Source organism: Drosophila grimshawi, unplaced genomic scaffold (assembly GCF_018153295.1).
Source record: "Drosophila grimshawi isolate 15287-2541.00 unplaced genomic scaffold, ASM1815329v1 contig_1377, whole genome shotgun sequence".
Taxonomy (NCBI): Eukaryota; Metazoa; Arthropoda; class Insecta; order Diptera; family Drosophilidae; genus Drosophila; species Drosophila grimshawi.
The window spans coordinates 10,348,909-10,363,964 of NW_025062900.1; the positions used below are offsets into that span (position 1 = coordinate 10,348,909).

The 15,056-nt window shown below is 41.2% G+C and overlaps 1 protein-coding gene across 1 annotated transcript; it reads left to right on the forward strand.

Moving 5' to 3' along the window:
- Nucleotides 1-391: 391 nt before the first annotated feature.
- Nucleotides 392-12,802, forward strand: LOC6562293 (homeobox protein goosecoid). The gene is made up of 3 exons (XM_032736505.2): nt 392-1,265; nt 2,394-2,761; nt 12,477-12,802. Exons 1-3 carry the CDS (start codon nt 482-484, stop codon nt 12,753-12,755), a joined length of 1,431 nt encoding a protein of 476 aa, XP_032592396.2. The 5' UTR covers nt 392-481; the 3' UTR covers nt 12,756-12,802.
- The last annotated feature ends 2,254 nt before the right edge of the window (nt 12,803-15,056 follow it).

Below are 15,056 nucleotides of genomic sequence, written 5' to 3' on the forward strand. Positions count from 1 at the left end.
TCGAAGTCGTCGTGAACGTCGCTGCTGCCAACGTCCGCATTCAAAACAGTTTCGCAGCTCGAGCGAACAAGAAGGGTTCAACACACACAGAATTTACAGTTAGTTGCACGCTTCGCAAAAGCACAACAATTTCGTCGCGTGTGTCTCGTCTGGTGTCGTCTCGTTTAATGAGTGTTGTTGGTGTGTGAATTACAATTACAAATTACAAATAACAAATTGCAAATTACAAATTACGAATTTAGCGCGCAATTATTTTGCTGCCGCATTTTTCTTGGGGTTGCCGCTTTTGTAAAAATTCGCCAAAATTCTGTCCTCATTGTGGAGCACGCCGTCGCAGCTAGCGAACGGCGATAGCAGCAGCAACAGCAGCGCCGCCGCCGCCGCTGCCAAGGCCAAGTTCAAGATCACCGTTGTGAGCACACCGAGTCCCTCACCGGGCTCCCCACCACCGACACCGCCACCGAGCGTCATCAATCACAACATGGTCGAGACAAATTCACCGCCGGCTGGCTACATTCTCAAGCGTTGCGGCGCCACCGATCTCAGCGAACAGCAGCAGCAGCAGCAGCAACAGCAACAACAGCAGCAACAGCCTACGCGACAGATTCAACGTTCCCGTTCGCCGGGCAACAATGCCGCCGCCTATCATTTAACCACCGCCATGCTGCTCAATTCCCAACAATGTGGTTATCTTGGCCAACGTCTCCAATCAGTTCTCCAACAACAGCAGCAACAACAGCAGCAACAACAGCAGCAGCAGCAGCAGCAACACCAACAACAACAACAGCCGCAATCGCAGACGCCCTCCTCGGATGATGGCTCCCAGTCGGGCGCCACCATTTTAGATGAGGAGCGACCGCGTGTGAGTGGAGCAACTGCAGCATCTGCTGCAGCTGCCTCCCTCTTTACCATCGACAGCATTCTGGGCTCACGCAATGCGGCAGCGGTTGCAGCAGCCGCCAGCAACAATCACAACAGCAACAGCAACCACAACAACAATAGCAATAATAATAACAACAACAACAACAGCAACCATAATAACAATAACAGCATCAACCTTAATGGCAGCCTCGCCTTGGGGGGTCTGGTCAAGCGCAGCACAGAGTCACCTGCCTCCCCGAACTCCAACTCCAGTTCCAGCGCCGCCGCCAGCCCGATACGCCCGCAACGTGTTCCTGCCATGCTGCAGCATCCCGGCTTGCATCTGAGCCATCTGGCGGCGGCGGCAGCAAGCGGCTTTGCGGCATCCCCATCGGATTTTTTAGGTGAGTGGAAATTGAGAATCAGAATCAGAATCGTAAAATATTTATCATTTAGTTTATAGAACTTTTAATTTTCAGTAAGTTTAAACGACATCATCATAAGATCCCCAACTTTATTTTAATGAGATCTTTCAAATATATAAATTACACAGAAATTAGAATTAATTTTAATTTGAAAAATAGTATTCAATAAAATTTCGAAAACCATTCAAATTGCAAGTTTTGGGTTCCGCCTTCTCCTCCAATTAAACCCTATAATCCTTAGTCTTCTTCAAGGTTCAATCTCTAATCAAGCTTAAGATTCTTGCTTATTACAACATTTTTATTCAACGAGTTTTTGCAACGTTTTTTATTTATAAGCTTAAAAATATATTGCCACGCAAATGTATAAAAGATAAAAAAATGGATGTGGTTGCATTTTAGCTTTAGGGATAAGTCGAGCAACACAAGCACTCTGCCACCCCCCTCATCCGATGCTGCTGTTCCAGTGAAGCGTCTTTGGCCTGAGCTGTAAAACACCTTAAGGTTATATTGGATGGATCCTTTGATTCGGATTCGAGCAAGGAGCAACGAGCAACGAGCAACGAGCATTGAACCATCAGGCCTAACGCCTGAATGGCATTATTCATAATTAGTCATTCAACCGTTAAAGATGATTTCCACATTCCGTTCCATATTCTGTATGCGGTGAGAGGATTTGCATTGTAAGTCCTTCTGCTGTCCGTTGACGGAATGGGGAGTATTCCTTCCTTCCTTCCGTCATTCCTTCCGGCTGAAGGTCTTATGTTGATTCGAGCGTGCCGTTTTCTCGCCGCAATTTTTATGCAAACTTTTGTGGGTGCAGGCAACAACTGCCCCGATTCCCCGATTCACAGATTTTCACATATTCGCCGCATTCAAATTCATTTCTTGGCATGAATATTAAAACATCAAGGATTTCATTTTCATATTTCGGTTTTTGGGGGCTTTACTGCAATTGCCGACCGTTTTTGGTTATGCGCATTTTTAAGGATTTTCTTGCGCCTCGTGAATTGTTTTTTGTTTATTTTCTTTTTTGTTTTTGGTTGCTGTTGCCCAGTATGAATTTAATCATTTTGTTACCTTTCTACTTGTTCATCTTCTTCTTGTTAGTGGCGTATCCCAACTTTTATCCGAATTATATGCATGCAGCTGCCGTTGCCCACGTTGCCGCTGCCCAGATGCAGGCGCATGTAAGTGGACATGGTGCAGCTGCCGCCGGTTTGAGTGGACATGGCCATCATCCGCATCATCCGCACTCGCATACGCATCCGCATTTGTCGCACCATGCCCAGCATCATTTGGGTCTGGGGCATTTGGGGCATGGTCCGCCGCCGAAACGCAAGCGTCGCCATCGCACCATCTTCACCGAGGAGCAGCTGGAACAACTGGAGGCCACCTTCGATAAGACCCACTATCCCGATGTGGTGCTGCGCGAACAGCTCGCTCTCAAAGTCGATCTCAAGGAGGAGCGTGTCGAGGTAAGTTTTCACTTACAATTTTTCAATTCTGTAAACTGAATTCAAGAAAGGGAATCACGGAGAAATTTTAAATAGTGTTCTTAAAAGTCTTTCAAACACTTAGGAAAAGATCAAAGCGATTATGCGAATTTAATAGTTCAAATCAGTGGAAAACTTTAAGAATTCCAGTTTTAACAGATTTGGCAACAGATTTGATAAGATTATTTTATTAATACGATAAGAAGGGAAATCAAAGTCAATTGCGACAATCTTGATAATTATAAAAACGATTTGAGTTCAAATCTATAAATGCAGAAAAATAATCTTAAAAAACAAAAATTTAATCGGTGTTAAAACTTTGTCAAATTAAAGTATATCAGTCAAGTAAAAGTTATTGTTGAAAAGACTTGCTGATTTTAAGAATTCCAGTTTTCCACTTGACTTGCGAAGAGCCGTAAGCCGACCAACGATCAGTGGGCAGTAAATGAAAAGTATTTCAATTAAATTACAAACAAAGTTTCAGCGCGAATCCGATCAAACTTTTAAAACATTTTCCCCAGTTTTCCCAGCATTGAGTCGCTAATTTCACGCTCATTTTAATGCTCGACGCGAAACCAATTGAGTGCTGCTGCCCCCGCCACGCCCCTCTATCACCCACCACCCTCAGCCAACAAGCAGCCTTCCATTTGTATAGCAATCTGTGGGCTGTGTCTCTCTCGCTCTGAGAACTTCTCGCTGTTTATTTAGTTGTCAGCGTTTAGCATTTGAGAGGCTTCCCTTCTTACTTACCCCCTCTCATCGCTCTCGTCCTTTCGTCCTGGCTGTCGACAGCAAAACAATGCCATGATTCACTTAATTTGAGTAATGGGCCACAAGTTTGAGGTTATGGCCGTATCATTGCCAATGTAAACACAACTGGCTGTAGCTGTAGCTGTAGCTATCTCCGAGGACTCTTTCTGGGTAACAAAGCCTACCCCAGGCGGTGCTTACAACCCTCGAAAACGGAACAGAACAGAGAGACCCGTGACCGAAACTCACATTAGGCAAATCAGTAACAAATCTGTGCCTTGGATTCTCCACAGGGGGTTGGTTGTTGGTTCAGTTCACATTCAAAATCCATTAGTGGCCAAAAACGCAAAGAGCAAACAACGAGCATTTTCGAGAGCGACGACAAGCAAAAAGTTGACAATTTAATTTGTAAGCGCAATTTATTGATGGCGCTGATTGTCGACGCCTGTTCGAATTAACAAAGTAGGCTAGCGGGGTGAGTAGAGGTAGAGGGGGGAGATAGCTTTTGATATCGCTGGCAAAGCGTCTTTGATAAGGATTACCGTCGCCTGTTGTTGCCGTGTTGCCCGTGACAATATGCTCTGCTGGTCAAAGTTTAAGCCTGCCAACAGGCAATGAGCAAACCACCCAACCAACTACCCCCCACCACCACCACCACCACCTACCCCTTACACTTGACAAAATATTAACTGGAGTTTGGTGAATTGACAGAAATAACTTTGGCTTTTTGAGAGGTCGATTTTGGTGTTATAAAACCAATGTTGATATGGAAATTTTTCTTTTTATTTTCTTAGAAACTCTCTCTCCAAAAATGGAGACTAATCTTCAAATTTTAAACAGAATATAGAAAATTCAGCAATTTAATTTTAAAATTTAACAAGAATCCAGCTTTTTATTTAAAACCAATAACCACAGCTTTCACATGCGTTTCAAAAATGTACTCTGAGAAAAGAAGAAAAGGGACCGGTCCAAAAAAATATTTGCATTTTTTAAGGACACAGTATTTAGCTGAGTGTAGCTGCCAGCGCATACACCTAACAAAAACGTCACCCACTTCAGATAGAGGAAGCACGCCAAGTGCGACAATGTTGACATTTGCGTGTGCATAACTCAAATGGGTTATGGAGTTGAGGCAGGACTTGGGTTAGGGTTAGGGATTGGGGCAGGGGTAAGCAGGGTTAGGGTAAGGGTTGTACACGCTGCTTGTTTATGCTTGTTAGTTGAAATGTTTGCCATCGAGCTTAAGACAACTAACAGAGAGTTGATTAGTATTAAACTGGGAGCAACAATCTGCTGATGGTGCTGATGGTGCTGGTGTTGCTGGTGATGCTGATGATGAGGCTGTGTGTGACATTAGCTCGCGGGCGAAACTGACGCCTTCGACAAACGGGGCGACAAATTTAACCGCGGGCGCTTCTAAGCCGATTAGGATATTGTCAAGGCTGCTGCTGTTGATAAGAACGCTCTTTGATTGCTATGGGAAATTTGTAATTGAAATTGAAAACATTTCAAAAACGGCGTTATTTTAAATTGAGAAAAAAAAAAACAAAAACTCTTCAGAAAACTTGCAGCATCACAGTGCTAAAGCGAGGAGGGGGTGTATGGAGTGGGGGGTTGGGGGATAGTGAGCTTAATTAACATACAAGAAAGCGACTTGAAACTTGTCTCTGACAGAGGGACAACAACAACAGCAATAACCACAACAACAACAACAGCAGCAACAACAATAACATTTATGCCAAGAAGCCAAATCCAAATCCAAAATCTTGTGCATCGTCATCGTTCGTCATTGACTTAAGCAGCATAATCAACTTCAGCGAGCGTCTCCCCTCTCTCTCTCTCTCTCTCTCTCTTTCGCTCTCTCTCTATATATCTCTCTTCTGTCGCTCTTGGGTCCGCACTTTAGTCTTACAGGCCTCTGTCAGCTACTGTTTAGCATATTTGCTTGCCAAGTGCCAGTTCAGAGCCCACTTGAGCCCACTCCGCCCATGTCCGCGTCCGGCAAAGTCAAACACACACACATAAACACACTCACACACATATATATATATAGAGTAGAGAGTCTCTTCGGAGCCTCTGCTCTCGCTTTGGCTTTATAGTTATGGCAATGCCATAAGTGGCAATAATTATTAAAAATCTTGCCTAAGACAACAGCAACAGCAGCAACCACAACGCAACTGCTTGAGTGTGTGTAGTGTGCTCGACTAAGGGGATACTCTTTTCAATAATAATATTGTTTGATTGTAGAATAATAAGTAATAAATAATAGTAATCATAGTAAAATGCAATCTATAAAAACATGTGACAAAATTCAAAGCAGAAATAAAAAATTGGTTTGATTTTGGTTTTATTATATAAAAGAACTAAAATGCTTTGCGAAATCTTACATACACTATCAGATAACTTAAATATTCAATAGTGAATTTTAGCATCGGAAATGAATGAAAATATAATCAAATTTAGCTGCGTTTCTTATCTGACAGATTACTTATCAAAATTGGTTGTCTGATATGATATACGCAGTAAAATGATGAAAGATGACTAAATCAGCATATTTCTATAACTATAACTTTACTTATACCCCTTATGGGGTATAACTCTAACTTCAAATAAGTACAGGGTATGTCACAGATCACAAAATCACAAAATCACAATCACAAATCGTATGCAGAGTTGGTTTGTTTGGGTTCCCATTGCCATTTAAATGATCTGCTTATTTTGACTTCATCATTTACAATTATTATTTTTATTTAGACAGTCGAGTGTTGAGGCATCCAATCTTTGCTTCTCTCTGCTGCTGCTGCTGCTGAGTAAAACAGTAGCTGGCTGCTACTGCTGAAAGTTGAGCGTTGAGAGGAGCGGGTTGACCACACAGCCTCTCCTCAATCATTGTTCGGGTTTTTGGTGTATGTATTTATTTATTTATTTATTTGTATATATACCTTTTTTGTTCTCATTGGTGCGTGCAAGTCAAATACGCCTAATCCCGCAGCTCAAGTGATTGAGGTGATTTCGATTTCGGATTCCAATCGTTCATCATCATCATCATCGTAGTTCAGCATGCAGCATCATTATTGCCGTCCAGTTTTGTAGTCGCTGCCAAGTCAATAAACTCTTCAAGCGCAGCGCAAATATTTATCTTTGTCGTCGCCAAGAAATTAGTAATCATCTCAGCATAATTTCAACTACTCAATTCTCGCTCTCTCTCTCTCTCTCTCTCTCTCTCTCTCTGTGTCTCTATCTGTCTATCTTCTCGAATCAAATATTGGTGTTGGCTTCTCGGAAAAGGGTCGCACGGAGAATGTGCTCACTCATCTTTGAGGCTATTGTGATCGTCGTGGCAGGATTTGCGCCCTCGCCTTGACAAGAGTGAACAGTAATACAAAAAAGAGTTTAGGGTTTTTCTTCGAGTGTGTTGGTGGCGGAGGTGTTCCGTTTGCGCCGCTTTTGATGTGCGACGGGATCTGGGCCACCTGCGCTGCAACGGCAATTAGGCAATCACTGCGATTATTATTATTACCATTATTATTGTTACAATAATAATTATTATTATGATTGCATTCGCAGTAGTAATAATAAACATATGTGTGTTGCAGCAGGGGTGTTCCCTTCTTTTCCAAATGAAATTAAAATGGCAATGAGCTGGAATCAGCAGATTTTCGTTAATTTCACAAAAAAGAAAAGGCAGACAACAACAACAAATCGAAAAAGTGGCCGCCGGCAGGACAAACAAAAACCACTGAAACCACTGAACCACCCACCAAAGTTGCCACTTTGCTTTGCCACAAACACAATCGCAGGACTCCCCACTGCTAACTGTTGTTGTTGTTGCTGTTATAATTTTTCATAATTTTCCATTATTCAAACACTTGAGCGTAATTTCGTTTCGCAATTTTGAGCCTTGTGTCGTCGACAGCGTTTAAGGGTCTTTCTCTCTCATTCTCTCTCTCTCTCTTTCTCTCTCACACACACTCTCGCAGCAAGTCTCGCGGGACTTTTGCGGCGCAAAGTGCGTTTGTTGCCCCAGGCAAACCAGGATAAGGGAGCTGAGGCAGGAGTAGTGGGTTGAGCGACGTCCGCTTCATGTTTGCTTTACAGTTTTGGCTGTCGAAGCGTGTAACCATAGACAAATATTTTGTGGAGCGAAAATTGCCCTCGAAGCTGCATAAATTTACACAAAAACGCGCTAAGCTTGAGCTAAAAGAGGGTGAAGCCACTTCAGATATGGGATGGGGGGAGTAGATGGGCAGATGAGTGGGGGCGGTGTTACAGGTGCACATCGCTAAGCTTTTAAAAGGTCACACTCCCAGTTGCTCTACATGCCCAGCGATTAGTAACAGCTAAAATTTATTATTATTTCTTTATTTTCCGCTGGAATTTGCTTTATTTTTGAGCAGTTTTTAATTTTTTTTTTTGATTGCGAGCTAAGCTGAGACATGATCTGACATGATTGTAGCGGGCATTATTGCTGAAACGTAAACAAAAAAGCTTCCACTCAGTCACGCAAACATAAGTCGCTCCATCCTTGTCGCACGTACAAGCATTCATGGTTGGTGTTTGGCGATAGCAATGGGAAAAGAAAAGAGACAGCGGCTTAAGTGAATGCTTGACTGACTATTTGTTACAGTTATTGCGCTTTCCTCTCTTGCACTACAAATGTCTCTCAGTTTTAGCCGCATTTACCGTTTGTCCTGCTTTGCATACAAAACAATCATGCGAAAAAGCATTGCACACAAAACGGATTAAGCTGCAAATAGAAAATGGAGAAAGAGAGAGAGAGTGAGAAACTGATGCTTGTGTTTGTCATTTACAGTTTAATTGTTTAAATAAAAAAAATGTCGCCTAACTCCATTGGCAGCTGCGAGAGAACTAAAACTTGCGAAAAAAAACTGCAACTCTCCAAAGTTCCCACAGTCTTACACAATACACATCTACATTAGTATCGATGCTTACTAGATACAGTGAGAGAGCGAGCTATTGATCTGATTGGAAAACAACTGGAGCTGCCGAGTGTAACTCAATGCAATTAGTAAGCCATTGTGACGTCATGGCTTTTCGCCTTTAATTAGCGCACATGTTAAAGCATTGTTACACACATACTCGTCATTATAAAAGCCACCAACAACAACAACTGCAGCCAGTGAGAAATGCGTAACGAGCAATTTTCACGGCTGCGCGATTTTTAATCCAACAACACGAAACGGCGACAGAGCAATTTGTAACGTTAACTGGCGGGGACTGATGAGCGGGAGGGGTTGCGGGGTGCTCCATGCAACTTTCCCTATGGTTTGTTTTGTGACGAAAATTCCAAGCGACTTGCATTGCCAATTTTCACTAATTAGAGCATCTTGCAAAGGCAGTGTTGCCATTTTGTGCTGCCTCAGGCACACACACAGAGAGCAGGAGAGAGAGAGAGAGAAAGAGAGAGAGAGAGAGAGAGAGAGAGAGAGAGAGAGAGAGAGACAAAGACACACATACACATGTGTGTGTGTGCCAATCAAGTGTAGCCAACATTTTGCAGCTTCGAACTTTTTTTTTGGGGGGAGAGGGGCTTTCTGTGTTTGGCTTTTGTGGGTAAATTTTTGCCATAGCCGGAAAAACATGAAAATTAGACGTGACCAGCTGCAGCGATTAACGAAGCGCAAAGTTATCATAGCAGTCAGCCAGCCAGTGTGACCAAAAAACACACACACACACATACATGCATACTTGCATATGTATATGGGCATATGTATATGTCTATATGTGTATATGTTTATGCATATATGGCAACATTTCACGCTGGATTGCATTTTGGTAATCTGAGCAACACTGGTCAGCATTTTGCGTTGCCCCAAAAATCAAACAATAACAAAAAATGGCACGTTTAACGCTCCAACCAACCAACCAACACCACCCCCGCTGCTTCAACTGTTGTCTGGCGAAGCGGTGCTGGCCATAAAGCGCTTTTGTAGTTAATTAAAAATCAACTGCCGTCGGTCTGTTTGTTCAATGGATTTCATGCACGTTTCCCGTTTATGCCCCCACCCCCTCCATCACTTCAGTTCATTTTTTTTTTTTTTTGGGAACTGCTTCGCGGATTTTGACGTATCAGCGAACTATGCGCTTTTGCCTGAAAAATCTGTGGCAATATTTACCAAGGCGGCTCAGGCTGCCTGCCTGCCAGTGCTGCCAGACCAATCGAGCAGGCCATGCATGCCAAGTTTGTCGCTTCCAGCGGCAGCCATTTTGTTGTGTTTGCGACCCATTTTTGGCCAGTAACCGCAAATCTCAATTTGCATCCGGGCATTCTCATTGATACACATGGGATAAACTCGCACTACACCTACCACACACACCCACACACACACCCGCTTCGCTTCTTTTTTTTTGCCCTTGTGTTTATTTAATTTGTCGAAAATTTTCACTGCGATTTTTCGGCGCAACTTTTGCCGCGCAAAAAAACGCGCCCGGGGTTATTGCAAATGTTGTGCGTTAGTCAGATTTTAAACGGGGTGGCAATGCCACACACACACATGTGTAGCTAAAGCTACTCCATGTTGGTCGTAGAAATTACGGGATTAGGTTTTTTACTCACTCATTGTTGGTGTTTCTACCCCAACCCGACCCCACCACCGCCTCCGCCTAACCCACGGATTAGAGTTCAATGCGTTTGGCACTGGCTGAGTGGCCAACAGTTAATTAAAATATGAAACTTTAATAAACGAGCCGCAAGCGATAAAAAAAAATCCTGCCCTTTTTTCAATCCTTTTTTTTTAGATTATTGCCTTTTAAACTGTTGCATAGGCAATTTCTGTATGCGGCTCAACATGTTGACACAATTAAGCGGCTAACTATATTGATTGGCTAACATAATGCCGCATAAATGGGAGATATCCTGTAAAGCGACTAAATCTGATTCAGAATTAAGAAACTTTCAATATATTCTAAAAAAAACAAAGAATTTGCAGATTAAAGATTTATTTGATTAGGTAACGGCTTTTTCTTAAATCAAAATGTTAATTTGACTGCTTTGCAACAATTTTCATGCAGGATATTCAATAGTCATATTTTCAAGGTTTCTCACATTTTTCATGTTTTGAAAAACTCATCAAAATAGCCGCAAATTATTTATATATGTATAGATGGAAATGTGTACGTTTGGCTTTAATAACTTAAGCTCATAAAATTATGAAATTATGAAAATAAATAGACAGAAACAAACGCACACACGCACACTCACACACACTCACGCTCACTCACACACACAGACACACACATAGACATATGGCTGTAGGCAATTTATAAAATTAAATTATTTGAAATCAAAAATGCATTAGATGGAAAATTAAATTTATTGTGTGTGTGTGTGTGTGTGTGTTGACAAATGCATTTTGACAGCTACAACGAGGCGTGGCTGACTTCAAAGGCCGCCAGCCAGTCAGTCAGCCAGTCAGCCAGCCCGTGTTGCCAACTCATCTTCAGTTGGCTCGTCTGGCTGGGAGTTCAAAGGTTGCCACGGCTGCCGCCATTTTGCCGCCTCCTCATGCCCTAAGTAAATAAGCTAGGCAACGCTTCCCTCGCCCACCTTCCCCTTCCACCTACTTCTACCAACTCCTTCCGATTCACTTCTCTCAACAGCTGCACAAATTCATGCAGAAAACTTAAATGAGCTCAAACAGATAGAGCAGGTTGTGGGGGAGGCAGGGGAAAGTGGGGTTGTTTGGGCGGCATTGGTCAGCTGCCAGTTGGTCGTGCTTATGAGTTTAGCGCACTTACCAACACTACTGTTTGCTCATGTCATTCGCCCTCAGCTGCTCTTTTCTCACTGTGTTATTTCAACAAATTCAGTCGATTTGCTGCATAAACATTTTCCATTTGCAACGAGCGGTTGGCGAGGTTGGGGGCGTGGCACTGGCATGGCAAAACTTTTCACTTTGGCAATGATAACAAAAAACTGGAAATCCAAACTCAACCCGTAAAAATTGTTCAAAAATAATAAAAACAACACAAAAACTTTTCCCAATTTTTTTTCGCTAATTTTTGTAATTAAACTTTTCGCTCCAATGTTGTTTTGGGGTTGTGTTGCAATTGCAATTGTTGAACAACAAAAATAGCAACATTTACTCGCAGTTGTATTTATTTAGCGAACAATAAAAACAAATAGGGGTTGCATTTTGGCATTTTGGGATTGGGTGAAAGATGGTTGCCAGTTTATATTTGTAGCTCCACCCCGTTGCCAATGAGACAACAACAGCGACAACAACATCTGCGCTAAAATGACAAGAGACACGCGATGCATAGACAGGGGTTGGAACTGGCCAGTGTTGCCCCCAAAAGCCCAAAAACTTCCCCAACCCCTGCTTTCGTTACGCCTTTAACCAGAGCAAATTAACCCCTAAGTCACTTGACTCAAGCTTTTGTTTTAATTAACTAAGTAGGCCGGGGTTGGCCCGGGCAACCTATACATATATATGTATATATATTTCTATATACCCTGAGTGGGAGTGGGGCAAGTATGAGTGGGTGTGGCCTGTGTATGGGCGCCTAATTAAAAAGACCCAAATATACAGGAACAGGCGAAACACGCGTAAAAAAACGTCCTTTTTTTGTTTCTACATTAATTACAATTACAATAAGCTAACTAATTAGGCGGAAAATGGAAAAGCCAGGCACACGAAAAAACTGAAGGCGAGTAAGGGTGGAGGGTGGAGGGGGGAGGGGGTGTTGTTAGGCAACTGCCTCAACGCAGATAAACCAAGAAAATAAAACGTAAAATGGGCAGCCATAAAAAACATTAAAATATTTACAGTTGAGGAAGAGAAAAAAAGTCGCACGCGCTCCATCATAATAGGAAATATAATTTGAAAAACGGATGAAAGTGTTTTTGAAGCCGTACGACAAAAATTGTTACCAAGACAGCCAACTAAGACCCGCTCTTCTCTCTCCACCCATTTTCTATATTTAGGTCTGGTTCAAGAATCGGCGAGCCAAGTGGCGCAAACAGAAGCGCGAGGAGCAGGAGCGACTGCGTAAGCTGCAGGAGGAGCAATGTGGAAGTACACCCAACAACAACAACAACAACAATGGCAGCAATAGCAACAACAACAACACTGGCTCATCGCCCAGTTTGTCAGGTGGCAACGCTGGCATCAAATGCGACTATGCAACGCAATTGGTGCACATCAAAAGCGATCCAAACATTTATACCGATGCAGACGAATCCTCCGATCTGGAAGTGGCCTAAGCCACAGCAAATAAAATGTACCCCTAACTGTATATATTTTCTCTCAATCTTCCCCCTTTTGTTTTGTATATAAATAAGTAATGGTAATTTAAAAATAAAAATATAAACTGTTGTTATTTTAAGTTGTTGACTTTAAGTGGTGGAGAAAAGTGGAAGCTTTAGAAGATTAGTCAAAATGTACAGTCACTTAAATGTATGTGTATGTGTGTGTGTGGGTGTGTGTGTGTGTGTTTGTGAATTTTTATCTAGTTGTTTTGTGTCCAATGTCCAAAAGAAAAAATTAATAAAAAGCATACAGTGAACGTTAGGAATTTAGAAAGCTTTAGTTTCGGAGTTGAATAAAATATTTGTGTTCCTAATAATGCTTTAAGTTTAATGATTTTTGTCGAACCTTTTTCTAGCCACTTTTCAGAAATACAATTAGCCAATCCCGTCAGAAGTTTAATAAAAAAAACGTTTCCAAGTGCTAATCATTTGAAATTCCATATAACAATTCTAATTTTCACTATCAATTTTTCCTCAGGCTTTTCTTATTTCTATTTTCCAATCGTGCGCTGTATTTAAATGTAAGTGTAAACAAAATTGTAACCCAAAACCGATAACGATAACACTATGCTAAAAAGTAATGTTAAACTTAAATTATTAAACAATTCACACAAAAATGAAAAAAAAAAAACAAAAAAAAACAAAACAAAACAAACAAAAAATCAACACAAAACAAAAAACAATTATAATAATAAAAACCAAGCCAAAAGAAATCAAACAAAAAAATATAAAGAAATCAGAAAATGTTTTTATTATGGACAAAGTTTATCGACTTGCAGGGAAGACCCTGTGGGATTTGTTCACACCTGATCTCGTTTCGTAATACGAGCAGTTTTGGCAGCGCCCCAAAACTTCTGGCCAAGATACAAAATAAGGTTTAGCAGAAGAGACTGACAGACCAATGCTGGTCAATTGGAAAATAAGTACGCACTTGGAAGGACTCCGTTGTTATGCCAAAACCCCAAACAAAACCAATTTACGCGCTAAAGTGAAAAGTACAGCTGGAGTTGTCAGACAGCTACACAGATATACAGATACATATAGACATGAATAGCTGCAGTTATAGCTAAAGATACATAAAGATACATATACCTAAAACACAATCTCGAAGCACTGCTAAAAGGGGGGGCTGTATCAAACCTTCAGGTGTTCGTGTATATATATGTATATATAAATGTATCTTTGTATCTGTAGCTGACAGCTCTGCCGTCTCATCATCTTCAACTTTAACTGTTGTCCGATTTCATTTGCATTTTTGCATCAACAGCCAAGCAAATCAATTGCCTTCTATCTCTTTCGCACATACACATCCTAATTGGAAGGCCGCTTGACAGCAGTGCTGCCAGTTTTTTGGCTACTTAAAAGCTAGCTTTATTTTTTTTTTGGGATTATATAATTTACAATATGATTATAATTTGACTGTGTTACGGCTTGAAGCATGTTACCCTAAGAAAACTATATTAACTTTGCAAGACGGGAGGAGTTTGTTTAACTGAATGTTGATTGAGTAATAAATGAAGCTATTTATCGGCTTTTTATAAATGTAATTATGCTGGCAGTTGAAAAATGCTATCGGACCAAATTTTGGTAAATTGAGATATGTTTTTGAAGTAGGTTGTTGCTACTCCAAATAAAAACAGCTGCTGCAGCTAAGAATTTCAATTGAAACTCATATCGCTAACAATAATTTTGCGTAGTTTAAAGCACTCAAATTCGGAAACGGAAGATTTTTGTTCAAAACGATAAGATTTTGCGTAAATTGAAGCACGTCTGCATATTGTTTTTTCAGAAACTCTAATTTGTTAATAATTTGCAAGCTTTATTATATTTAAAATGTTTTTCATTTTGTTTAGGTGTGCTTATTATTATTATTATTATTATTATTATTTATTTTTAGCTGCTTTATCAAAGTTGTTTAGCTGATTTTGCTTTGACTGGCATCACTGTTGGCCCAGAGCATCTTCCAGTTGACTCTGCAGCTTCTTCTACTTGTTTTGTATTTTGCACTTTTCAGTTGAATAACCATTTTAACAATGACTTTTCGCAACAATGTTTTGCTGTTATTGTTGCCTTCGTTGTTATTGTTTTTGTTGTTGTTGTTGTCGCTTTTGCTGCTACTCTCCAATCTTGACCATATTTGTTGCTACATCGTCAGAGAGATAGAGAGAGAGAGAGAGAGAGTGTTGTCAATTTTTGTGTGTGTTGTTTCCTTTTGTTTTGTGACATCTTTGGCTTGTTATTTTCCTTTGACCAGTT

Coding starts and splice junctions, on each gene's coding strand:
- LOC6562293 (XM_032736505.2), top strand. CDS start 482: ATGGTCGAGACAAATTCACCGCCGGCTGGCTACATTCTCAAGCGTTGC. Junction 1,266..2,393: donor ATCCCCATCGGATTTTTTAG/GTGAGTGGAAAT, acceptor TCTTCTTGTTAG/TGGCGTATCCCAACTTTTAT. Junction 2,762..12,476: donor TCAAGGAGGAGCGTGTCGAG/GTAAGTTTTCAC, acceptor TTCTATATTTAG/GTCTGGTTCAAGAATCGGCG.